Source organism: Hemitrygon akajei, chromosome 8, assembly GCF_048418815.1.
Source record: "Hemitrygon akajei chromosome 8, sHemAka1.3, whole genome shotgun sequence".
Lineage (NCBI taxonomy): Eukaryota > Metazoa > Chordata > Chondrichthyes > Myliobatiformes > Dasyatidae > Hemitrygon > Hemitrygon akajei.
Window position 1 is genome coordinate 113,083,875 of NC_133131.1, and position 26,383 is coordinate 113,110,257.

At 40.1% G+C, this 26,383-nt stretch overlaps 1 protein-coding gene and 1 long non-coding RNA gene across 2 annotated transcripts in view; one reads left to right on the plus strand and one right to left on the minus strand.

Moving 5' to 3' along the window:
• Positions 1-359: 359 nt before the first annotated feature.
• LOC140732160 (uncharacterized) lies at positions 360-12,696 on the minus strand. Its single transcript, XR_012100006.1, has 3 exons — positions 12,467-12,696; positions 10,153-10,343; positions 360-5,300 (listed from the first exon to the last, which is right to left on the minus strand). It is a non-coding gene; the product is annotated as an uncharacterized lncRNA (long non-coding RNA).
• Positions 11,789-26,383, plus strand: part of lancl2 (LanC lantibiotic synthetase component C-like 2 (bacterial)) — a 53,560-nt gene continuing 38,965 nt past the window's right edge. The window contains 2 exon segments of the mRNA XM_073054396.1: positions 11,789-12,736; positions 19,721-19,838. Coding sequence (XP_072910497.1) covers positions 12,590-12,736; positions 19,721-19,838 — 265 coding nt within the window. The 5' untranslated portion in view covers positions 11,789-12,589.

Genomic DNA, 26,383 nt, shown 5'->3' on the forward strand with positions numbered 1-26,383 from the left:
TTTGCTGCCCATTCTTGCTTGCAGGTCGGCAACACTAACAATGATTGTGACAAGAACACAAAGGTAGGCTATTCTCTTTGAGATGCCAATTCAAATATAGAACTTCAAAATATAATGCAATTGCAGGTGCGTTGTCAAGGTTACCATTTGAGAATTCACACACAGGCACTGAGAGTGTGATTTTCACACTGAAAATAACAAGAGGTTTTTTCAATTTACAGTATTGGAGATGGTTGAGTATACAGGAAAAGATTTAATTGTCAGATTTATTTATAAATAAAGGGTGTTGAATCAAACAAGTACTCAGTTAAATATATGAGATCAAGCGCTATAGTCAATGAAATACCTTTATTTTGCAATCCCTATTTCAATGAAATACAGCTGTTAATCTGCATACAAGATATCATTAACTATGTGAATATGACATACAATGTTCAATTTTCAGCCTACACAACTTGTTGGACCAAATGCTTACATTATTATACCAGTTCCACAGCTATCCTTTCTATGATTGACTAGAGTGGAATGATGTGACCTATGTGCACTTGAGAAAGAAAGTGGGAGGGCTAAAAGAAGGCTTGAGATTGCTCTAGCAGACAAGGTGAAGGAGAATCCCAAGGACTTCACAGATATATTAAGAGCCAAGGGATTGCAAGGGACAAAATTGGTCCTCTGGAAGAGCAGAATGGTAATCTATGCATGGAGCCAAAAGAGTTTGGGGGGGTTCTTAAATTGATTTTTTGCATTTGCATTTACTCAGGAGGTGGACCCGGAGTCTATAGAAGTGAGACAAAGCAACAGCAAGGTCACAAACCCTATACCTATTACAGAGGAGGACGTGTTTGTTGTCTTAAGGAAAATTAGGGGGGACAAATCCCCAGGGCCTGACAAAGTGTTCCCTCAGATCCTGTGGGAGGCAAGTGCAGAAACTGCAAGGGTCCTAGCAGAGATACTTAAATCATCCTTAGCACCAAGTGAGGTGCAGGAGGATTGAAGGATAGCTAATGTTGGTCTGCCATTTAAGAAAGTCACTAAGAAGAAACCAGGAAATTTTAGGCCAGTGAGCCTGACATCAGTAGCGGGGAAGTTATTGGAAGGTATTCTAGGAGACCGGATATATGAGAATTTGGATAGACAAAGACTGATTAGTGGTAATCAGCATAGCTTTGTACGTGGTAGGTAGGTTGTGTCCAACCAATCTTATGTTGTTTTTCAGAATAATACCAGGCACATTGATGAAAGCAGGGCAGAGGATGTTACCTACATGGACTTCAGCAAGGCATTTGACAAGGTCCTGCACAGGAGGGTTCAACGTTGAAGTTGCACAAGACATCGATAAGGCCTAATTTGGAGTACTTTGTACAGTTTTGGTCACATACCTACAGGAAATATGTAAATAAGTTTGAAAGAGTGCAGAGAAAATTTACAAGGATGCTGTAGGGACTGGAGGATCTGAGTTATATGGAAAGGTTGAATAGGTTAGAATCTTATTCCCTAGAACATAGAAGATTGAGGGGAGATTTGAAAGTGGTATATGAAATTATGAGAGATATAGATAAGGTAAATGTAAGCAAGCTTTTGCCATTGAGGTTGGGTGAGACTAGAGACTATGGGTTAAGGGTGAAAGGTGAAAGTTTAAAGGGAACATGAGGGGAAGCTTCTTCATTCAGAGTGTGGTGACAGGGTTGAACAAGCTGCCAGTGCAAGTAGAGGATGCGATTCTGATTTCAATGTTTAACTGAAGTGTGGATAGGTACATGGATGGGAAGGGCCTGGAGGACTACTGTCCTGATGCAGGTCAATCGGACTAAGCAGTTTAAATGGTTCACACAGGCTCCATGGTCTGAAGGACCTATTTATGTGCTGTAGTTTTCTATGACTCTATATGCCCTGTTGTTGGAAACAGTGGAATAAAGAAGGTGGAAATATATTATATCAGTTCTCCGTGTCTCTTAGTGATTCATAATACTGTATTTTGGCACCACTTGACATTCGAATAAGCACCCACACAAAATTACGCTTTTGTGACAAGGACATGATTAATGTACCTCATGAAGAGATGGTGCTCTGTGCCACTAATTTCCATTTGAGTGATTTATAAAATAAAATGGTATTCAGCACATATCTGTTTCACAGGATCAAACAGCATCAAATGGCACAGTACAGGGATCGCTGAAAATTGTCAAGAAGCATTAAAGAAGAAAAAGTTCCCAAGTGTAACACTGAAACATAGATTAGCAAACATCTTGCTAAATTACACACAATATCCACATTCCATAACGAGTTATAAATGGACCAAAGGCAAAGACACAACTGTGCTTGGCTTAGCCAAATTTTGATTAAGGAGGAAAGGAAGCAGTTTAGACAGAAACACAATTATGTCTCAAAGATTTTAAATAATATGACAGATCTTACACATTAACATCACCTTAGAACTATGACATCTAGAAGCAGGGCATTGAAATATGCAATATAGAGGGACACATTGTGAAAACAAGAGACAGAATTATAAATCCGGCAAGTTATACAGTATATCAAAGAACTATGTGATCATGAGAGCATTCCAGAAATTAATCCAATGGATACTATGCTGTAGAAGAAATGGCACAAAACTCTACTGGATTGTGAAGAGGTAGCAGCTTCCCCAAGATAAGAACTGGATATGATGCCAAAATCATTGCATTTGATAAGTTCAGTGAGACTCAGAAAGCCTATAGAGTTGTAACTCTACAAATAATGCGTCCGGGTGAACTGATCTTTTCTTTCAAAAAGGTAAAGGCAATGCTGCATATGAAGTGAATGAGGTCTGTGTACATGAACAGAGTATTTGGAGAGAATACATTAGACAAGTTGGGGGTATGTTAGCATTTCTCCATGTTGCTTCATTATATTCCTAGCACTGTATATTGGTATAATAAGAACACCAACATCATTACAATGACAGTTTCACTGAGCATTTCTTTGTAATGCTGCTGGTGACACAGCCAGATTATTTATATAACAGCAGTGCTGCCAAAGATGGGACTACTGTCAGTGGTGGTATTGTGAGGTAGATGCAACTTATTTCTAAGATAGAGCAGGGTTGCACCACACAATATATTTCTACAGTCAGGAGCCTGGATGGTCCATATGAAGACGTGCATATCAATTTTTAAAATGATTTGTGCCAGAAGTGACTTGGTGCAATATTTACATGGCTGTGCCATGCATCAGCTCACTTGTATACTCCTGCAGTGACATTACAAGTGCACAGGTTTGTAAAGAAGGCATATGGCATGCTTGCATCTGGAAGCCATGTTGCAGCTGAATAACATTTTTTTAGGCTACATTTGGAGTATTGTGCGCAGTTTTGTTCACCACTGCAGGAAGAAAGAGGAGGAGGTGCAGAAGAGGCTTACCAGGATATTGCCTCGCTTGGTGTGTGCTAGCTATAGGGAAACATTGGACAAATGTGAGTTGTTTTCCCTGGAGTGTCCAAGGCTGAAAGAAGGCCTCAGAGAAGTGTGTAAAATTAAATGAGGCCTAGATAGGGTAGAGAGTTAGTATTTTTTTTGCCAGGATAGAACTGTCAAATACTGGAGGATCTGAGTTTAAGATGAGAGAGGAAAAGCTTGCACATTTATGAGGCAAGCTTCATATGCAGAGAATAGTAAGTGCTCTGCACATACCACCATGGAAGGTGTTGGAAAAATATACGGTGGTGACATTTAACAAGCACTTAAATAGACGTATTGTCTAGCGGACTTTGGTGATGCAAAGCAGAATAGTGTTATTTACTACTATGTTGGTAGCAATGATCACTGCAAAGGGCACTCACTTCCAATGAAGGCAGAACTTGTCCACAAGGATTTTAGTAAGACTTTAGACAAGTCCCTCATAGTCTTACCCAGAAGATTAATATGCACAGGATCCATGATGACTTGGCCATTTTGATTCGGAATTGGTTTAACCATAGAAAACAGATAGTACTGTAAAATCAAAAAATGTTATGAGAGTACATATATGTCACCACATATAGCCCTGGGATTCTTTTTTCTGCAGGCATACTTAGCAAATCTATAGAACGATAACTGTCAACTGTAAAAATCAAGAACTATTTACTCTAAACAAACTGTGCAAATACAGATATAAGTAAATAACAATGAATAACGAGCATAAAATAACAATATAACAGAGTCCTTAAATGAGTGTAGTTATGCTCTTTTGTTCAAGAGCCTGATGGTTGAGGGGTAATAGCTATTCTTGAACCTGATGGTGCGAGTCCTGAGGCACCTGTACTTTCCACCTGATGACAGCAGCAGAAAAAGAGCATGGCCTGGGTGGTGAGAATCTTCGATGTTTAATGCTGCTTTTCTACAGCAACATTTCATGTAGAGATGCTGAATGGTCAGGAGGGTTTTATCCGTGAAGTACTGAGCCGAATCCACTACCTTTTGTAGGATTTTCTGCTCAAGGGCATTGGTGTTCCCATACCAGGCCATAGCCAGTTAGCACACTTTACACCATACATCTATAATAGTTTCCAAGGTTTTTGATGACATGCTGAACCTCCGCAGACTCCTGAGGAAGTAGAGGCACTGTCGTGCTTTCTTCACAATAATATTTATATGATGGGTCCAGGACAGGTCCTCTGAGATAGTGACACCCAGAAATTTAAAGTTACTGACCGTCTCCGCCTCTGACCATCTGACGATTACTGGCTCATTGATCTCTGGTTTCCCTCTCCTGAAGTCTACAATCAGTTCCTTGGTCTTATTGACATTGAGTGAAAGGTTGTTGTTATTACACCACACAGCCAAATTTTCAGTCTCCCTCCTGTATGCTGATTCATCACCACAATAGTGGTGCCTTTGGCAAACTTGTATATTGTGTTGGAGCTGTACTTGGCCACACTGCCATAGGTGTAAAGCAAGTAGAGCGGGGGAGAGCACAGCCTTGTGGTGCTCCTGTGCTGATGGAGATTGGGGAGGAGATGTTTTTGCCAATCCAAACTGACCAAGGTCTGCAAGTGAGGAAATTCAGGATCCAACTGCACAATCCTGGTCTTGGAGTTTACTGATTAGTTTAGAGGAGACAGAAGTATTAAATGCTGAGCTGTAATCAATAAAGAGCATCCTGATGTATGCACCTTTGTTGTCCAGATGTTCCAGGGTGGTGTGAAGAGCCAATGAGATAACATCAGCTGAAGGCCTGTTGCTTCGGTAGGTTGATGGGACCTATCCAGGCTGGAGGTTCATGATAGTGGTGTTTTGCAAGGATCCGTAGTGAAATCTCTGCTGTTTATAATATAGAAAAATGACCTGGATGAAAATGTAGATGGGTGGGTTAGTAAATTTGCAGATGAAACAAAGATTGGTGATGTTATGGATAGTGGAGGAGACAGCAGGTATAGATTGGTTGCAGATAGGGGTGGAGAGATGACAGATGGAGTTTAATCCAGACAAATATAAGGTGTTGTACTTTAGGAAATCAAAAATAATGAGGAAGTACATGGTTAATGACAGGACCCTTAACAGTGTTGATGTGAGAGAGATCTTGGGGTCCAAGTCCATAGGTCATTGAAAGTGGCTGCACAGGTAGATATGGTGGTAAAGAAGGCATACAGCTTACTTGTCTTTATTAGTTGAGGCACCGAGTTCAAACATCAGGAGATTATATTGCATCTTTATAAAAATCTAGTTAGGCTACATCTGGAGTATTGCATTCAATTCTGGTCACTCCATTAAAGGAAGGATGTGGAAGCTTTGGAGAGGATTCAGAAGTGGTTTACCAGCTTGCTGCCTGAATTAGAGAGCAAGTGCTCTGGGGAGATGTTCGATGGGCTTGGGTTTGGGTTGTTTATTTTTCTGGTGTGGCAGAGGCAGAGGGGAGAACTGATAGAAATTTATAAGAGTAAGTAGTGTTATCTCTTTCCCAGGGTTGAACCGCACTCTCAAAACACTCCTCAAAACAAATTTACACAGCCTTCTCTTAACAAATTCACATTGACAGCCCTTGATTAACTTAGGTCTTACTAACTGCTGATTTATGCTACAAATCACAATATTTTTCCATAGTTGGTTATTGCTCTTTAAGTAAAATTTACACAAACTGTAATTGTCTAGTCCCAGATGAGCAATTAATAATCATAATAACAAGAAGACAGCAAAAAAATTAAGTGCAATCAGCACACTGCAGTTCAGTTGACCTTTACACTCATGTCCAAATATCTGTGATTAACTATATCACCAAAAAAACAAGGCTTTTCTTTTAAAATATGTTATTTTGCATTGTTTTTATTCTCCATAAAAAGGAAATCACATTATGTTGATAATTATTATGGACATAACAAATGAATTTTATTGGATATTTAGTTGCAAGTCAAATTTATTGTCCCCTTGCATAATAAAACAATAACACTACTTTTGAAATCTTGAGCAAGATATAGTGTGTCAAAAATGATTAATTAAAAGAATTAATAGTTCAACTCGGGTCTTTTATCTTCTTCAGTTGCAGCATTACATAGTGTCAACCATGTCTGAATTATTTAAATGCTTAATTACATTCTGTCTTGGACACCACTGGGAACATTCAACTAAATTTGTCAAAGGATTTCAAACCACATTTGTTGAAATTTGTTAGATCAATAGTATAGCTGGAAGAGTCAAATATTGTTAAAGTGATCATGTCAGTCAAATTATGTGTCATACTTTAAGGTACATGGACAAAGGCATCCCATAATCTAAAAAGTCTCTTTAGAGTCTATCGGAGCTTAATCAGATGAGTAATGTACTTAAGAAAGTCATATTTTCTGTGCACTACTGCAGTAATTTTAATGCAGTGTTCCATGCAATACTATGTAGCAGAATCAGTTAACTTAGAGCAACCAGCAATGACACAGCAATATTTCTGCATGTTATAATGTATTGATGCAGACTCACTTTAACTTTCATTCCTTGGCACTGAGCTTCAGGTCCCGTTTGATTATTTGGAAATATTGTTTTGCCCTTTGGACATCAGAAGTACTAAGTCTGAAAATTGTGCTTACTTGAGCAATAAAATGAAGTCTTCATTCCTGATTAAAGTAATCCTTATGAACCAACATGACAGGAAAAATCTATTCAGTCCTGAGCTCACCAACCTACCATTTGAAGATGACACTGCACATTACAGGAATGACCACTGCACAGTCCTTGCAGAAACAAACATCTCATTTTCACACCAAAGACACGACCAATATACTAAATTAAATAGATTCACAACAGATCTCGCAACTTCACCTGAAATGCACCAGAAGCAGAAGAATTGTATTCCACCACATTTTAAAACCTGATCATTCTGAATCTATTTCATACTATCATGATCATCAAGCCAGAGAACCTTCACTGGTTCAATGAGAGGTGTAGAGGAGCAGTGCCAGACAAATCGAAACATGCAATTAAAAAAACAAAGATGCTGTAATCCTCAGCAGTCAAGTAGCATCTGTGGAAAGAATCCGCTCCACCATTTCATTATGGCGGATCCTGGATCAATTCAACTGCATACACCTGCCCTCTCACCATATCATTTGATGCCCCGACCAGTCAGGAATCTATCAACTTCCGCTTTGAATATACCCACAGACTTGGCCTCCACCACAGTCTGAGGCATAGCATTCCACAGATTAAACAAATTTTCTCCTTACTTCTGTTCTAAAAGGTTGTGTCTCAATTTTAAGGCCATGCCCTCTAGTTCTGGATATCCCCATCAAAGGAAACATAATCTCCACATCCACCTTATCTAGTTCTCTCAACATTTGGTAGGTTTCAATGAGATCCCTACACATTTGTCTAAATTCCGGTGATTACAGGCCTGAAACTGCCAGACACTCCTCATATGTTAACCCCTTCATTCCCGGAATCATCTTTGTAAACCTCCTCTAGACTCTCTCTGTTGACAGTACATCGTTTTTGAGATCAGGGGCCCAAAACTGTTGACAATACTCCAAGTGCGGCCTAACTAGTGTCTTATAAATCTTCAGCATTATCTCCTTGTTTTTGTATTCTATTTCCCTTGAAATAAATGCCAATATTGCATTTGCCTTAATTACCACAGACTCTACCTGTGAATTAACCTTCTGGGAGTCTTGCATGAGGAATCCTAAGTCCTTTTGCACCTCTGATGTTTGAATGTTCTCTCCATTTACATAATAGTCTGCATTATTGTTCCTTTTACCAAAATGCATTATCATTCATTTCCCAACACTGTATTCCATCTGCCACTTTTTGTTGTCCATTCTTCCAACTTGTCTATCTGTAGCCATAAAGTAATGCAGCACAAAAAGGGTCTGTACTGACCATCAGCCGCAACTTACAACTTTATTTTCCCCACATTCCCATCAACTGCCTCTTGCTCCAGTTCCACGTCTCATCGATTCACTCAGGCCAAGTTACAATGACCAATTAGCCTACCGGTACATGTTCTCTGGCACGTGGGAGGAGACTGGGGCACCCTGAGGAAACCCAGGCACAAAATGTCGACAGACAGTGTTGGAGGACAGTACTGAATCCTGGTTGCTGGAGCTGCAGGACCACAGCTCTAATATCTTTTCTCCTCCAATCCTGCTGAGAGTCTCGGCCAAATACGTCGACTGTACTCTTTTCCATAGATGTTGCCTGGCTTGCTGAGTTCTGCCAGTATTTTGCATGTGTGGCTCTAATCTCTGTACCATTGTGCATTGGCAATGGCTGCCCATGGGATTGTTAATGGGCTGAATGCAATTTAAGTTATCTACTAGCATTTATCAGCACATGAGCAGAGAATTTGATGGATGACATTTGATCTGATGCTCGCTAATAGCCATCAGATGATGATGTCTTTTGGTGAACATTGAGAATAAATATCAGTGAGTTTCGAGTTTTGCACAGTAGCATACTTTACATGTGATTTAATGTGTAGTGTAGGTAATACGTTATCATATTGAAATACTTAACTGTTGTCACTAAGACAAAAGTGAGTTCTTGGAGGCTGGCACTTTTCTGGGAGACTACCTTCACCTGAAAGATGAATGGGACTGAATCCTACTAGAACATTCTCTAGAGGTGCCACACCAGGATCTTAAATGCTGCATCTGAGAGTGCAGAAGCCACAATTCCTAAGCTATACTCAGCCCAATACATCACAGTCACATGTCTCCCCAAAACTGAAAAAAAAATTATACCTCAATAAGGTAATATCTACAAACAAGGACCCTCACTATTCAGGCCAGGATATCTTCTCACAGCTATCGCGAGGAAATCTGCAGATGCTGGAAATTCGAACAACACACACAAAATGCTAGTGGAACACAGCAGGCCAGGCAGCATGTGGCCTGCTGTGTTCCACCAGCATTTTCACAGCTATCGTTGGGTAGGAGATACAGAAGCCTTAAGTCCCATGTCACCACGTTCAAGAACAATAAAATCCCTTCAACTGCTGGTGCTTGAACCACGCTGCACTAAAATGAACTTTTTTTTATTCTAATGTGTTCTTTCTTGTACTATTTTGTATAATTTATGCATAATTCATGTTTTTTTCTGAATGTTCTGCTCTAATGTTTCTGCAAGTAAGTTTTTCATTGCACTTGTGACATTGCACTTGTGACTTGTACATAGGACAATAAAGTGACTTGGCTTGATACCGGCTGCTGTGTCAAACTGTACACACAATGGAGTGAGTGTAGGTCACATATAACGTACTTGCTAAAATTCCCTCAATTAGCTTTTCAGTGCCAAAACGTTAAGGTTTTTATATTACAGCTCTAGGCAAATTAAAATTATTGGAAAGTCAGTAATTAAGATTAAAATTCTGTGCCAGACATCCAACAGGCATATCCTATTACAGTTACACCAGTGGCTTGCAATCTTTATATACAGGAGACAATTAAAATTGTTGTTTCAGTTAATTTCTTTTGACAGCACATACAGAAAGATAATCACTCAAGAAAATAAGGTTAGGAGAACCCAAAGCAAGCAACAATACATTTACCCCTTGCTTTGATTCAGAACTTAGAGAACTAAAATAATATTTCCAAACCTTGTAATAATGGAGAATTCAACCAGCAAGAAACATTTTCTCCAAAATGCAACTGAAATAAATGAAATATAATTGACATAACATAATAAAGGAATGGGGCTAATGTTCCACATCACTTACATTTCATCAATGCTATCTGATCTGCTAAGTATTTTGAGCAGATTCTTTCCAGATAACTGAAAGAGTGGATTACTTCACAATCAATCTCCATTTTGTCAAAGCATCTGTGGCTTCTATGCCGGCCCCGTTAGCCACCCAAGAACACACAAAAATGGAATGGAATTAATTCATCCTCGATTCCAAGGGACTGCCTAAGAAAAAAAAGGAAGAATAACTTATATTTATCTGCATTGTTACTCTGTAACCAATATGTGAAAGTACACTCAAAAGTTGAAATGTTGCCTTGGGACTGACTCCAAATGAATCAATGTGACCTTACGGTTTACCATTATAATGGTCTTTGTTATGTCAAGTAACAAAAACATTCATACTACCTGCAATCAGGCTCACAATAAATAATTTAATAGAAAATGTGATCTATTGTTTAGCTTTAAATTACTTGCCTCCAATAATTAAGTGGCTTCATAAGTTACTAAAAAGATGCTGATCATACATATCTGTCAGGTTCTACTTTCACAATTAGTGTTAAATTAATTAAGTTCAGTTACAGCACAGCAGTTTATCTCTGCACAGGAAGGGCCCAGAAGTATAGAATCGAAGTAACTTTACAACACAGAAGGAAAACGATTTGGTCCATTATATTCTTGATGGTCAAAACATTAATCTCACTTTCCAACAGTTGGTGCACAGCCCTGCAAGTCAAGATTCATTAATTGCACATCCAGGCACATTATAAATGTGGCATATGGCCGCCGCCACCCTTTCAGGCAGTGAGCTCCAAACCTCTTTCACACAATGGATGACAATCTAAATATTCCTCTTCTCTCCTCTAACCGCTCTGCCAATCGTATTAAACCTAGACCTCACTGTTTTTTGACCTCTCGACCAAGGGAAATCGGTTATTACTTTTTCTCTCCAGCCACCTCAAAATTTTATACACCACAATTAAGTCTCCTTGGTTTCAAAAGAAAGACCTTTCAAATTTTTCATCAAAGCTAAAAGAAAATCTTCGTGAATCTTTTTCTGAAATCGCCAGGAATTTTTAATTTTCGAGCCACCTCTTCGGAAACTTGAGAAGCTTAGACAGAGACAGTTTCGTAAGTCAGTAATAATTGGTCTCACAAAATTACATGCCGTCTTCCATAGAACCGATCCATTCCAAATCATTTCTAAGAGAAACGAACGGAGGACTCCTATTGCCCATTAAACTTTGCTTCCTACCGCAAAACAGATAACAAAAATTGCGCATTCCGGATTAAATTTAAATGGTTCAAAATTGATATATATAAAATAGATAGCAAAATGTATGTTTCGATCCACTCAAGAGCACTGTACTGACATTACAAAGGCACCATTTGTTCATCATATTGGTCTAATATTCCAACAACATCTGAGTCTACAGAAGATTATAAATATCAGTATAGCTTGATAGTTCTGCAAATCTGCCCAATCCTTTTCACATTCCCGCCTTTATTGCAGGAGGAAAACGAGATATGAAAGTAATGTGTCGAAGTTCTTGCCGTAAAGCTCATATCTCGATTAGTTTTCTAAAACAGAACAACCTATCATTTTAAAGAGATATACAGAGTGCCTGGTGCGGGATGAAATAGAAATGAAAGGATCTATATGCTCAGTGCAACGGACGAACGAGCTTCTCGCGCAAGAAGTCAGACTGGAGGGGCTTGTCAGCAAAGGAAAAACAGATTAGTACAATCGTATTTTGAAGAGACCAGTAATTGTTCCTAAATCATAAGTGTATTTTGTTTACTATAGTAAGATCGTATTCAAGGGACTATTTTCATGCAGGTGGATTTCATGATCAAAAATAGCTTTATTACAATGGTTGTGCGAAATTGTTTAGTGATGGAATAGACTGGTATATTTTGAGATATATTAGCTTATTAGCGTGTAGTAATTTATCAATGAGTATTGCTTTTATTGAATCGACGGCACTTATTCGATATGAGTAGCCTAAGCACAGACTTGAAGGGCATACGGCGGTGCAGTACATTTTAAGGGTTGGATTAATTTTGTGATATTAGGTGTGTTTGGGTTAAAACCGTGGATAGAAATTTTCTTCCGTGACCTGAAGTGTAATTTATGTTAGGAGTGGGTGTTGCTGTGTAGATAAACTCACGAGGGGTGACGATCTTGGCTGTTCGCAGTGTGTGTATGTGTATGGAGTTCTTGTACTTATGAAGCGTTCATGAATGGTACAATAGTAACCGAATAAAGGGGGAGCGACTGCTGCATTTATAACGAGTGTGCTTGGGCAAGCTGCGCACCGCTGCCGGAGAGCCTCCTCCCCTCCCACCTTCATTGTTGTCAAGTGTGTGACAGCGCACGGGTACCGGGTCGCTGACCGAGCGGCGACTGGGGGAGGCGGGCAGGAACGCCTCGGTTTGTCCCGCGCGGAGCTCCGTAGTCCCGGGGTGTGATGGGAGAAACGATGTCGAAGCGGTTGAGGTCAGACATGGAGCTGGAGATGGAGGAGAGGTCGTTCGTCAACCCGTACCCGGACAGGGGCGACGTCGCCGCGGCCGAACAGCAGGAGGGGATAGATTGCTTCGACGCACATGGAAAGGTAATGGAGTCAAGATAGATGCATTGGAAGGTGCTAACAGTGAGCAAGTGTGATGGGGGGCTGGGGGCAACCTTTCCCCACAGTACAAGTGGTGGCGAGAATGAAGCTCGCCCGTTGGGCTCTCGGCCAAGGTGAACCCGCCCGGTGGAGGGGAGGGACCGTGCCCGGCCGGGCTGCCTTCTGCCCGAGAATACTGAGTAGTCCCTCCCCCTTCTCCCTTGAGCCCGCTTGGGCCATTGCACAGGGAGGAGGTGTCGGCAAAATAAATTGCCCGCTGATTTACTGGAAATATTACAGCACGCGTGGAGCCGCTGCAGTTGGTGTGTGAGGGGAGAGGTTTTTTTACGTTAACCATCATATTTACTTGGAGCGTTGTTTTGGATTGCAGGCTGAAGAAAAAAGGAATATGCCAGAAGCGCTTAACAAATCAAACAACATTCACGAAGAGAAAACAATCAATTGGGATAGGTCCATTCATGATCATTTGGAACTGAAAACGTTTTTCAGTTGTAGAAAAAGGATGGGGAGCATTTGCGATGGGGCGCGGACCAAAATTATAAAGTGAATTTGCTTTGAATACTGTATATACAAATACAATGTGTTTAGTGATCTTGGAGTGTCCGCCAAACAGCTATAATCTATATTTCAAAGATCACCCATGAAACACTTCCATCTTCGTGTATTTGGAACTCACAAGCAGTCTCCACTACTTTTTAGAAACCGTACAGATTGGATGACTGCTCCATATGTGAGGGTGACCCCACACTTTCTGCCCATCTAATTTTTCTATTTCACCCCAACTCTGGTTTTGCTGTCTCTGACCAGAGATGCCCAATATATAGGAAGATCATACTGTTGGAGGAACTCAGTGGGTCAGGCAGCATTTGTGGAGACTGGAGGATGCTTGATGTTTTGGATCGAGCCCCTGCATCCGGACCCACTGAGTTGCTCAAGCAGTTTCTTTTTTCTTGCTCCAGGTTTATACTGAGTAGTTGTTTTATCTGTGGTCTCTTGTATTTCGTTCCCAGTTTAACCTTGAGGAACTCTACCTTATCTTCCATCTGGGTATGTTCCAGCCCTTAGGACTCCATTAAACTCAGTAATTTTGGTATTTAGCTTTTTATTCTGTGTCATTTTCTTTTTTTCATCTTTCTCTAGTATAGTTGTTAGTGTTTAAAGTCAATAATTTTAGTCCACATTCTGTTACAAATATTGCTTGTGTTTTGATAGATAGATAGATACTTTATTCATCCCCATGGGGAAAGTCCAACTTTTTTCCAATGTCCCATACACTTGTTGTAGCAAAACTAATTACATACAATACTTAACTCAGTAAAAAAATATGATATGCATCTAAATCACTATCTCAAAAGCATTAATAATAGCTTTTAAAAAGTTCTTAAGTCCTGGCGGTAGAATTGTAAAGCCTAATGGCATTGGGGAGTATTGACCTCTTCATCCTGTCTGAGGAGCATTGCATCGATAGTAACCTGTCGCTGAAACTGCTTCTCTGTCTCTGGATGGTGCTATGTAGAGGATGTTCAGAGTTATCCATAATTGACCGTAGCCTACTCAGCGCCCTTTGCTCAGCTACCGATGTTAAACTCTCCAGTACTTTGCCCACGACAGAGCCCGCCTTCTTACCAGCTTATTAAGACGTGAGGCCTTCTTCTTGCCCTCATTAACTTGCAACAAACTTATCTTCTCACTTTTCCAATTCTGAGAAGGGTCAGTGATTTGTATTATTAACTGTATTTCTCCTCCCATGAATGCTACATGATGTGCTGAGTGCTTCCAGCGTTTTCTATTTATGTACCAATGTTATAGGTTTGTTTCCTATCATTACTGAAAGACTGCAGTGTGACTTTTTTTGCACCAAGTTCAACATCATGGATTTTAAATTGTCAAGTGCTAATTAAAATATTCAAGGCATGAGATTAACCAGGATGTTGTCTGCATTGGAGGACTTTACCTTGAGGGAAGAGGTCGGATAGCTTGAATTTGTTTTCTTTGGGTAAAGTAGGCCAAGGAGTGACCTAACAGAGATGGAGAAGTTAAGGGAGGTGTAGAGAGAATTGATCTTGCATGGTAGGATAGAAAGAATAAGGATGCAGAACTGGGCTGAGAGTGGCAGATGGAGTTCAGTTTGGAAAAGTGTGAAGTGATTTATTTAGGAAGGTGAACTTGAAAGCAGAATACAGGGTTAATGACAAGATTCTTAACAATGTGGAGGAACAGAGGGATCTTGGGGTCATGTCCATTGATCCCTCAAAGTTGTTGTGTAAGTTGATAGGGTGGTTAAGAAGATTGTGTTGGCCTTAATTAGTTCAGGGATTGAGTTCAAGAGCCTCGAGGTGATGTTTCAGCTCTATAAAACTCTGGTTTGACCATACTTGGAGTATTGTGTTCAGTACTGATTGTCTCATTTTAAGAAGGATATGGATGCTTTCAAGAGGGTGCAGAGGAGCTTTACCAGGATGCTGTCTGGATTAGAGAGTGTGCCTTGTGAGGATAGGTTGAGGGAGCTTGGGCTTTTCTCTTTGGCAAGTAGGAGGATGAGAGGTGACTTGATAAAGATTTGCAAGATGATAAAATACTTACTATAGATTGAGTGGATAGCCAAAGACTTTTCCCCAGGTTGGAAAAAGCTAATATGAAGAGGTGTAACATTAAGATGATAGGAGAGTAGTACAGGGAGGATGTCAGAGGTAGTTTTTTTTTACACTGAGAGTGATAGGTACATGGATGCACTGACAAATTGATTGTAGAGGCAGATACATTCGGGGCATTTAAGAAACTCTTACATAGGAACATGGATGATTTTTTTAAAATGGAGGGCAATGTGAGAGGGAAGGGTTGGATTGAACTTGGAGTAGGTACAATATTGTGGGCAGAAGAGCCTCTGCTGTAATGTTTTATGGTGTGCAAACATCAACTTGCAGTAGTTACAGTATGAATTATTTAATCAAGCTTTCATACTAACATAATATTTTAAAATTAAATCATCCATTTGGACACGGAACAAGGTAATAATTTCTTCTCGGGAACTCTGTAATTCAGTGATAGTCCCATTTTATCACCAAAAAGCAGCATTGTACTACTTGCATCTTCAGCTTTTTAGAGCATTGGAAATCTATGATAAGGAATAGCCAGTATTAAGAAACTTCAGTACAGTTTGGAAGAAATAAAAATTCCAGATTCAAAAAAAACCAGCAATTTCAATATAGTATCCAAATCAGTGTAACTTAGTACCATGTTATTCTGCATCTTCTATCATGCTATGTGAGCATACACGGTTGTTGAATTTCAAATAGAGTGAAGATGAATAACAATGACTGCACAAGAAGAATAGTAAACTAAACCAGCCACATTCATGAGAATGAAAGCAGTAAGTTCTCTGCTAAGTATATGTTAGGAACTCCAGAGCAAAATTTGCTTGTTAAATGTTCAAAAAGTTCTCAGATGTCATAATTGGGTATTTTCGTCTTATGTTTGAAACAACAGTATAGTGGAGTTCCAGCCTTGAATTTTAGAAACACTTCAGGAGTTGAATGAGCAACACACACAAAATGCTGGAGGAACTCAGCTGGCTAGACAGCATCTATGGAAAAAAGTGCAGTCAGTGTTTTGGGTTGAGACCCTTCAGCAAGACATCCTGCTGAAGAGTCTTGATCTGAAACGTTGACTGTATTCTTTTCCATAGATGCTGCCTGGCCTGCTGAGTTCCTCCTGCATTTTGTGTGTTGCTTGGATTTCCAGCATCTGCAGATTTCCTCTTGTTTAAGAATTTAACTAATTCACTTGGGTGGCTCAGATGTCATTAACTGCCAATCAACCTCAATGTGCAACTTCAAAGAGCACTTTTTTTACTATTGTATCCCCAAAACCATGCAAATTATGGAGGTAATTCTACAATAATTTTTTTCTAAGGTTCTGAGTTCCTCGTGAGAACCATTCGGTGAAGTATAACTTTTATGGTGCTTTTATCTCTATACTTGTGCTTTCCAAAAGCCAATAAAGTTTTGTTCCAATAAATAAAATGTTCTTGCTTTCTAAAGCAAAGCTGCAAGAATGTTGTCTTGATAAATAAAACTACCAAAGAAGTTGAAGCTTTTTTGAAATCCTTCACAATCTTGTATAGACAGAAGCAGACCCTTCGGCCCAGCTCATCCACACCAACCAAGGTGCCTGCCTGAGCTTGCCTGCATTTAGCCAATATCACTCTAACCCATTTCTGCACACTTACCTGTCCAATGTCTTTCAGAGGTTGTAATTGTACCCGCCTCTAATACCACCTCTGGCAGCTTGTTTCACATACGTATCACCTATATGGAGAAAAGTTGTTCCTCAAGTCCCCTTTAAATCTTATCAATCTCACCTTAAACCTGGATATTGTAAGAAGAGATAATGAATTTAATGTTATAATGGAGTGGGGATGGCCATGTCCCAATTGCAATTACTGTATATATTATTAAATATAAAGGACAGTGACTGTCCTTTGCTGTATATTACAAAAGAACACAATAAAATAGGAATAGAAGTTGGCTGCTTGGTCCCTCCAGCCTGCCACTGACGTTCAATATGATTACTGCTGATCTATGCTGGCCGCAGTATCTCTTTATGCCATTTCCCCGTAACCCCAATTCATCAGACTCTTAAGTCTGGTTCCTCTCCATTTTATCAGTTGGAAATGGATTTTTTCCACATAATGAAAATTACTTAAACTTGAAAATTTTATTTCTGATCTTTGAATGTTGGCAGTCCATCAAAATTTCATCAGGTATTAAGAAGATCCTTTTTTTTGCAGGTTAAGTATGAAAGTCCTCGGGAGTGAGCCTTGAGCTTTTCTTTTAAACTATGTTTCGGCTGTTAGAGTTGTGAATAATTGATCATGTACTTGAACTCACTGGAAATTGTTGATTATACAGCTAACAATGTAATTAACTCAGAAAGCATTCTATTTAAAGTTTAGAGGAAATGGGACTTGTAAAAGAGATTGTAATAAATTTCTTTCTTGCCAGAAGTGCAAGCAGTGAAGATTAGTTAAATTATCAGTTCAATCTATCGCAAAAAATTTTGATGGAGCATCTTGATTAATGGTGGCATTATCCACTGGTGCCCAATGTCTAGTAAACTGTCACTTTATCTAGTCTTTTTTGGAAAAGGTTGCAGGTTAGTTTTATCTTCACAGATGTTTTGTGACCTGTCCTGTTTTTTACTCAATTCTACAAGCTCTGTTCCTCTTGTAAGGAAAGGGAAATTCTTCCTTCTCTGTATTAGTTAAAAGTATTTAAATTACGTTCTGGTTTATATACATTGTTGTTTTTAGTATTCTGATCTAAAATTCCATTGGGAAAACAACAATTTTAAGTATTGCTATTTTGATCAATCATATCTCCAAATTGTTACCAGTGCTTCTACTCTCTATTTTAATTTCTATCCTAGATAAATACATTCAGAAGTGGTGAACCTATGGTGTGTGTGCCCAAGATGGCACATGCAAAAATTTTTTGTTGGCAGACGATATGCAATGCTGTCCCTCACTCTCTCAATCCTTTAAAACCCATCCATAATAAAAAGATACATAATTATACCTTTACTGCCAAAGAAGCAAAAATTCATTTTATTACAACCCATAAATTCATCCTTTGTTCCTTACAGTGCATGATCATTGTTACTAATTAATTAATGATAATCTCTGAGCAAAATTACCATGGTACATGAGAAAAATTTTTAGAAGATTATCGCCAATTTTGCACACATACTCAGAAAGGTTCAACACCCATGAATATATCTGAATTTAAAAGTATAAAATTGGATTTATCGTGCTTTATTTCCTTTACTATAAATCTGCAGTATGAATTAGGCTTTCTTTACATAGATGAGTGAAGAAGATCAATCAACTGAAGAGTACACAACACATTTCCTTAAAGTGCTAAAACCTCCATAATATGTTAGTAAATGGACATGTCATAATAAAGTAAGTTTTGTTACTGGACAGATCAAATAGAAGCTTGGATTTATACTTTACAGAGTAATTATCTCTTTTTCCCTCTGACCTTAGAAGCTACCTAAATGTAATTGAAGAGCCCGTCATGTTTATCTTTATCCAGTCTTTCAACAATGTATTGATCATCAGGCTAAAACCTTGTACCATTTTGTGTTCAGTATAATTTGTTAACTACATTTTGCTTGAATGTACTTTTGATTAGTTTTATTTGTCTTGGATATATATCTCTAGTTCTATAAAGCCCATTATGATTTAAATATTTTACTTAGGCATTTTTGACCACCCTTTTGAGTATATAATTTCAAGGTTGTCTACGTGCACAGCAGTGTCCTAGAGCAGCTAGAAAGATTATTTTACTAGATAGTCTCCTTCTTTTGCTCCAGATTGAGATATACAGTATATATTTGTCAGCAAAATAAGAGAGTTACTTGATCCTTGATGACATCATGGGCAAGTTGCACTTTCCACTGAGAGAGATGTTTCAATATGTTATTCTTGGATCGGCAATTCCAATTATGTACCGCTTCTTCGGGATCATGTTAGTTTAGGGAATGTGTTATAATATCTTGATTGTAGTTTCACTAAACAACCTTCATGAGTATAGCAACTGATCTTTTTAGCTTACTTCTGAAGATTTTCCAGTCATGCTTATTTCCCCTCAACTGAGAACCAAATGGTGTTCTGATTCAGGTGGACCATTGCACACACTTTTTCCAGTTTTAAAATAAGGTAGTTTTAGATCTGTTTCATTATATAGAAATCAAAATGTCTAGCCATCTCTACAATCTGCAAAAAAGTATTAAATGTCTGAATCACTTTATCAGCTTAGACATTTTTATGTTGGGCACACATTTCATCTTTTGGTATATACAAAGAAGTCCTGTATGTTAAAAATCTCATTTATACTCAGTAATTTTGTATTAATAGACTAACTTCAAAACTGTGTGATATGTTTATTGTATTTTCTTTTGTAGATTTGTCCTGCCTTCATAAAGCGGATTCAGTCTAAAATCAAAGACCTTCTAATGCAAATGGAAGAAGGTCTCAAGACTGCAGATCCTCATGACTGTTGTGCTTACACTGGCTGGACAGGTGAACATTATATTGCTTCAGTCACTTGCAGTTTCAGATTTCAGACTCTAATTTACAATTTTCTTATAAGGCAGATCAGATGTCCAGGTATCCCCATTTCTTTAAAGATTTGCCATAGTTTATTATGGACCACACTGTCGCAGGCTGTAGAATAGTCAATATAAACCTAGATAAGTACTTTTCTGGAATTCCCTTGATTTCTCCATTATCCAGCGTAGGTTAGCAATTTGGTCTCTGGTGCCTCTGCCTCTTCCAAAACCAGCAAGTACCTCTGGCAGTTCTCGTTCCATATATTGCTGGAGTCTTGCTTGCATGATCTTTAGCATTACCTTAATAGCACGTGAAATTGTTCAGTAATTTGAACATTCCTTTACATTTCTCTTCTTGGGAATTGGGATATAAACTGATCTTTTCCAGTCTAAAGGCCATTGTTAGGTTTTCCAGATCTGCTGGCCTCCTCAATGACTGTTACCTTGTCATGGTGAGTGTTCTTGTGTATCTCAGTGATACTATGAGCTATACCATGTAGAGCTGCTCAAGATGGACAGTAGTTTTTTGGATTGGATATTCTTATGAGCCAGAGGAATGAGGGCTGGTGATCCCCTAGGTATGTGAACCAACAAGTCCAGAGTTTAAGGCCTAGTGTCCGAGAGATGATATCAAAGGTTGATTGGCAGTTGAGGCCCAGTGACCAGGGCCTTAATTCTGTGAATCTCTGTTGGGGAAGTTGAAAGCCCAATGTCTGTGAGTCTCTGAGTTCACTGGAAGCAGAAGATGGCTTGGTGTTGGAGGACTCTGTGGATGGGTCAATGGGTGGGGGGGAAGGAATGGGGCTTGTTTTGCTGTTTGTTATGTCACTTATTCTCTGTTGTTTTGCAGAGCAGTGTGAGCATGCTTTGTTGGCACCAGCATGTGTGGTCACACTTGCTGGCTGCCCCAGCACACCCTGGGTGTATTAGTTAACGAGAATGACTCATTTCATTGAATGTTTTAGATGGATGTGATAAATAACTCTGAATTTGAATCCTTTCCAGTCTTGGTGAAGTGTCTTGGGCTGAAACATCAACTATTTATTCCCCTGCATGACTTACTGAGTTCCTCCAGCATTTTGAGTGTGTTACTTCTATAATCTTTTATGTCAAAGACAAGCTTGTAAATTTGCAGATGCAGGCAACCTGTCACAATCACAACCCAAAAACTTGAGATGCAGAGTAAGATAACATCTTACAGTATTTAAGCAAAAACATAAATAACAGGTTTTTCCTGACAATTAGCATTTCTTGATGTATGTGCAGATGTGCTATTGTGTTACAGAAAATCAAGCTATTGACCATTTTCTAGGAACTAAAATCACCTCTTTTCAACCCCCCCCCCCCCCCCCCATAATGTAGGTGGCATCAGTACATCACTATAATTACTTAGTACTACTTTTCCACGTTCTCAGAATGGGGAAGTGTGTATGGAACTGGAGGAAACAGCAGAGGTACTTAATGAATACTTCAGTATTCACTATGGAAAAGGATCTTGGTGATTGCAGTGATGACTTTCAGCGGACTGAAAAGCTTGAGCCTGTAGATATTAAGAAAGAGGATGTGCTGGAGCTTTTGGAAAACATCAAGTTGGATAAGTCGTCGGGACCAGATGAGATGTACCCCAGTCTACTAGGTGAGGGAGGAGATTGCTGAGCCTCTGGTGATGATCTTTGCATCAACAATGGGGACGGGAGAGGTTCCGGAGGATTGGAGGGTTGCAGATGTTTTCCATTGTTCAAGAAAGGAAGTAGAGATAGCCCAGGAAATTATAGACCAATGAGTCTTAACTCAGTGGTTGGTAAGTTGATGGAGAAGATCCTGAGAGGCAGGAGTTATGAACATTTGGAGAGGTATTATATGATTAGTCAGCATGGCTTAATCAAGGGCAGGTTGTGCCTTATGAGCCTGATTGAATTTTTTGAGGATGTGACTAAACACGTTGATGAAGGAAGAGCAGTAGATGTAGTGTATATGGATTTCAGCAAGGCATTTGATAAGGTACCTCATGCAAGGCTTATTGAGAAAGTAAAGAGGTATGGGATCCAAGGGGACATTGCTTTGTGGATCCAGAACTGGCTTGCCTACAGAAGGCAAAGAGTGGATGTAGATGGGTCATATTCTGCATGGAGGTCGGTCACCAGTGGTGTGCCTCAGGGATCTGTTCTGGGACCCTTTCTCTTTGTGATTTTTATAAATGATCTGGATGAGGAAGTGGAGGGATGGGTTAGTAAGTTTGCTGATGACACAAAGGTTGGAGGTGTGGTGGATAGTGTGGAGGGCTGTCAGAGGTTACAGTGGGACATTGATAGAATGCAAAACTGGGCCGAGAGGTGGCAGATGGAGTTCAACCCAGATAAGTGTGAAGTGGTTCATTTTGGTAGGTCAAATATGATGGCAGAATAAAGTATTAATGGTAAGATTCTTGGCAGTGTGGAGGATCAGAGGGATCTTGAGGTCCAAGTCCAGAGGATGCTCAAAGCAGCTGTGCTGGTTGACTCTGTGGTTAAGGAGGAGTATGGTGTATTAGCCTTCATCAATCGTGGAATTGAATTTAGAAGCCGAGAGGCAAATATGTTGCAGCTATATAGGACCCTGGTCAGACCCCACTTGGAGTACTGTGCTCAGTTCTGGTCACCTCACTACAGGAAGGATATGGAAGCCATAGAAAGTGTGCAGAGGAGATTTACAAGGATGTTGCCTGGATTGGGGAGCATGCCTTATGAGAATAGGTTGAGTGAACTTGGCCTTTTCTCCTTAGAGCGACAGAGGATGAAAGGTGATCTGATAGAGGTGTAAAAGATAGAGGCATTGAGCGTGTGGATAGTCAGAGGCTTTTTCCAAGGACTGATATGGTTGCCACAAGAGGGCACAGGTTTAAGGTGCTGGGGAGTAGGTACAGAGGAGATGTCGGGTAGGTTTTTACTCAGAGAGTGGTGAGTGCGTGGAATGGGCTGCCGGCAATGGTGGTGGAGGCGGATACGATAGGGTCTTTTAAGAGACTTTTAGAGAGGTACATGGAGCTTAATAAAATAGAGGGCTATGGGTAAGCCTAGTCATTTCTAATGTAGGGACATGTTCGGCACAACTTTGTGGGTCGAAGGGCCTGTATTGTGCTGTAGGTTTTCTATGTTTCTATGAAGGTATATCTGTCTAGCTGGGTCAGGGTGACTTCTACATAAGGGACAGGTTGTATCTAAACTGGAGGGGAACCAATATCCTGGTCAGGAGTTGCATTACTGATACTTGGAAGAGTTTAAACTACAAAAGTTTGTGAGTTCGATGTGAACCAGAGCACCAGGTCAGAAAGTGGAAGGATGGAGAGAATGGTGGATGTCAGGACCAGTAAAAACAGGCAGCAGCAAAGTAATATATACGATGGAACAAATGGTTTGAAGAGTGTGTATTTTAATGCCTGGAGTATTATAGGTAAAGGTGATGAACTTAGAGCATGGATTAGTATATGGAACTATGATGATGTGGCCACTACAGAGACTTTGTTGAGAGAGGGACAGAAGCTTAATATCCTAGGGTTTTGATGTTTTAGAAAAGGAAGAGACAGTGATAAAAGAAGTGGGGTATTTGCACTACTAATCAGGGACAATATCACAGCTGCACTTAGAGGGAACATAATGGAGGGCTCATCCACTTAGTCTGTATCAATGCAACTCAGAAACAGGAAGGGTTCAATCACTCTGATGGGATTGTACTACAAATTCCCGTTGGCCATCGGGACATTGAGGAACAGATATGTAGGCAGATTAAGGAAAGGTGTTAAAATAGTAGGGTTGTCATGGGGGTTTTCAGTTTCCCTAATGTAAACTGGGACCTTAGTGCAAAAGGTTTAGATGGGGCAGAATTTGTTAGGTGCATCCAGGAAGGTTCCTTATATCCATATGTAGATAGTGCAACAAGAGGAGGGGCTGTACTCGATCTGGTGTTGGGGACTAAGACTGGCCAGGTGATTGACATTTATTGAGTGAGCAGTTAGGGAATAGTAACCACAACTACTTAAGTTTTAAGATAGCTATAGATGAGGATCAGTATGGACCTTACAGGAGAGTATTAAACTGGAGGAGGGCAAATTACAAAAGCATTAAGCAGGAACTAGGAAGAGTTAATTGGAAACAGGTTTTTTTGGGCAGGTCCACATCCAACATGTGGAGGGTGTTTAAAGACCAACTGCACAGATTACAAAATTATGTTCAGAGTCAGGTTTATTAACACCGGCATGTGACGTGAACTTTGTTGACTTAGCAGCAGCAGTTCAATGCAATACATAATCTAGCAGAGAGAGAAAAAAATAACAATAGTAAATAAAACATAATAAATAAGCAAGTAAATCAATTATGTATATTGAATAGATTTTTAAAAATGTGCAAAAACAGAAATAATGTATAGTAAAAAAAGTAAGGTAGTGTCCAAAGCTTCAATGTCCATTCAGGAATCGGATGTCAGAGGGGAAGAAGCTGTTCCTGAATTGCTGAGTGTGTGTCTTCAGGCTTCTGTATTTCCTACCTGATGGTAACAGTGAGAAAAGGACATGCCCTGGGTGCTGGAGGTCCTTAGTAATGGACGCTGCCTTTCTGAGACACTGCTACCTAAAGATGTCCTGGGTACTTTGTAGGCCAGTGCCCAAGATGGAGCTGACTAGATTTACACCCTTCTGCAGCTTCTTTCGGTCCTGTGCAGTAGCCCCTCCATACCAGACAGTGATACAGCCTGTCAGAATGCTCTCCACGGTACAACTGTCGAAGCTTTTGAGTGTATTTGTTGACATGCCAAATCTCTTCAAGCTCCTAATAAAGTATAGCCACTGTCTTGCCTTCATTATGACTTCATCAATATGTTGGGACCAGGTTAGATCCTCAGAGATCTTGACACCCAGGAACTTTAAGCTGCTCACTCTCTCCACTTCTGATCCCTCTATGAGGATTGGTATGTGTTCCTTCGTCTTGCCCTTCCTGAAGTCCACAATCAGCTCTTTCGTCTTACTGACGTTGAGTGCCAGGTTGTTGCTGTGGCACCATTCCACTAGGTGGCATATCTGACTCCTGTACGCCCTCTCATCACCTCCTGACATTCTACCAACAATGGCTGTATCGTCAGCAAATTTATAGATGGTATTTGAGCTATGTCTAGCCACACAGTCATGTGTATACAGAGAGTTATCACCAATCCGCACAGACTGTAGTCTTCTGGTTAGGAAGTCGAGGATCCAATTGCAGAGGGAGGTACAGAGGCCCAGGTTCTGCAACTTCTCACACATCAGGATTGTGGGAATGTTGGTATTAAATGCTGAGCTATAGTCGATAAACAGCATCCTGACATAGGTGTTTATGTTGTCTAGGTGGTCTAAAGCCATGTGAAAAGCCATTGAGATTGCGTCTGCCACTGACCTATTGTCCAATAGGCAAATTGCAATGGGTCCAGGTCCTTTCTGAGGCAGGAGCTCGGTCTAGTCATTACCAACCTCTCAAAGCATTCCATCACTGTCGATGTGAGTGCTATCGGGCGATAGTCATTAAGGCAGCCCACATTATTCTTCTTTGGCACTGGTATAATTGTTGCCTTTTTGAAGCAAGTAGAAGGAGCTCTTTCTGTGCATAGCAGTGAGAGGTCCTTCCAGTCAGAAGGAAGGACAAGGATGGCAAGGTAAGAGAATCCTGCATGTCAAAGGAGGTGATGAATTTAGTCAAGAAGTAAAAGGAAAAGTATGTAAATCTTGGGAAGCTAGAATCAAACAGAGCCCTTGAGGATTATAAAGAAACCAGAAAAGAATTTGAGAAGGGAATTAGGAAAGCCAAGTGGGGCCATGCTAAGTCCTTGCAAGTAGGATTAAGGTGAGAGCATTGAAAGATAAGGGGGGGAACATCTGTTTGGATGCAAAGGATGTGGGTATGATCCATAAGTACTTCACATCAGTATTTAACAAGAAGGACGAGGAGGATAGGGCGATCAGTGCCAAGTGTATTGATATGCTAGGACTTTTCGAGGTAAAGGAGGAAGTAGTGTCTTAAAGAGCATTAAGGTAGATAAGTACCCTGGGCCTGTTGGGATAAACCTCAGGTTATTGAGAGGGGCAAGAGATGAGATTGCTGGGTTCTTTGTGTCTTCGTGTCCTCTCTAGTGTTATGAATGAGGAGCAACTCTGATGGGCAGAAGGGTGCAAAGTCGCCCCCCCCCCTTTTTGAGAATCGCAAAATCGCTATTATTTCGGCTCTGATACCAAGGAAATGAGAGAGATAAACAGCTCATACAAATTTATAAGAGAAAGGCACAACACAGGTTGGAATGTCTCCTATTGACAAAGAGAGAGATTACTGCTATTGTCTCTTGGAGAAGGAATTGTGTATTGAGTACTGTTCTATTCATTGAAACCCCTCGGGGGCAACCAGAGTGGTCTGGTTGAGGGATTGCATCATCCCAACCTGATTGACACCTGAGACCCCGTGAGTGGGGATAAAAGTGGGGGCTTGTGTGTGTGTCCACCCTTGCCTGGGTGACGAGTCCTCC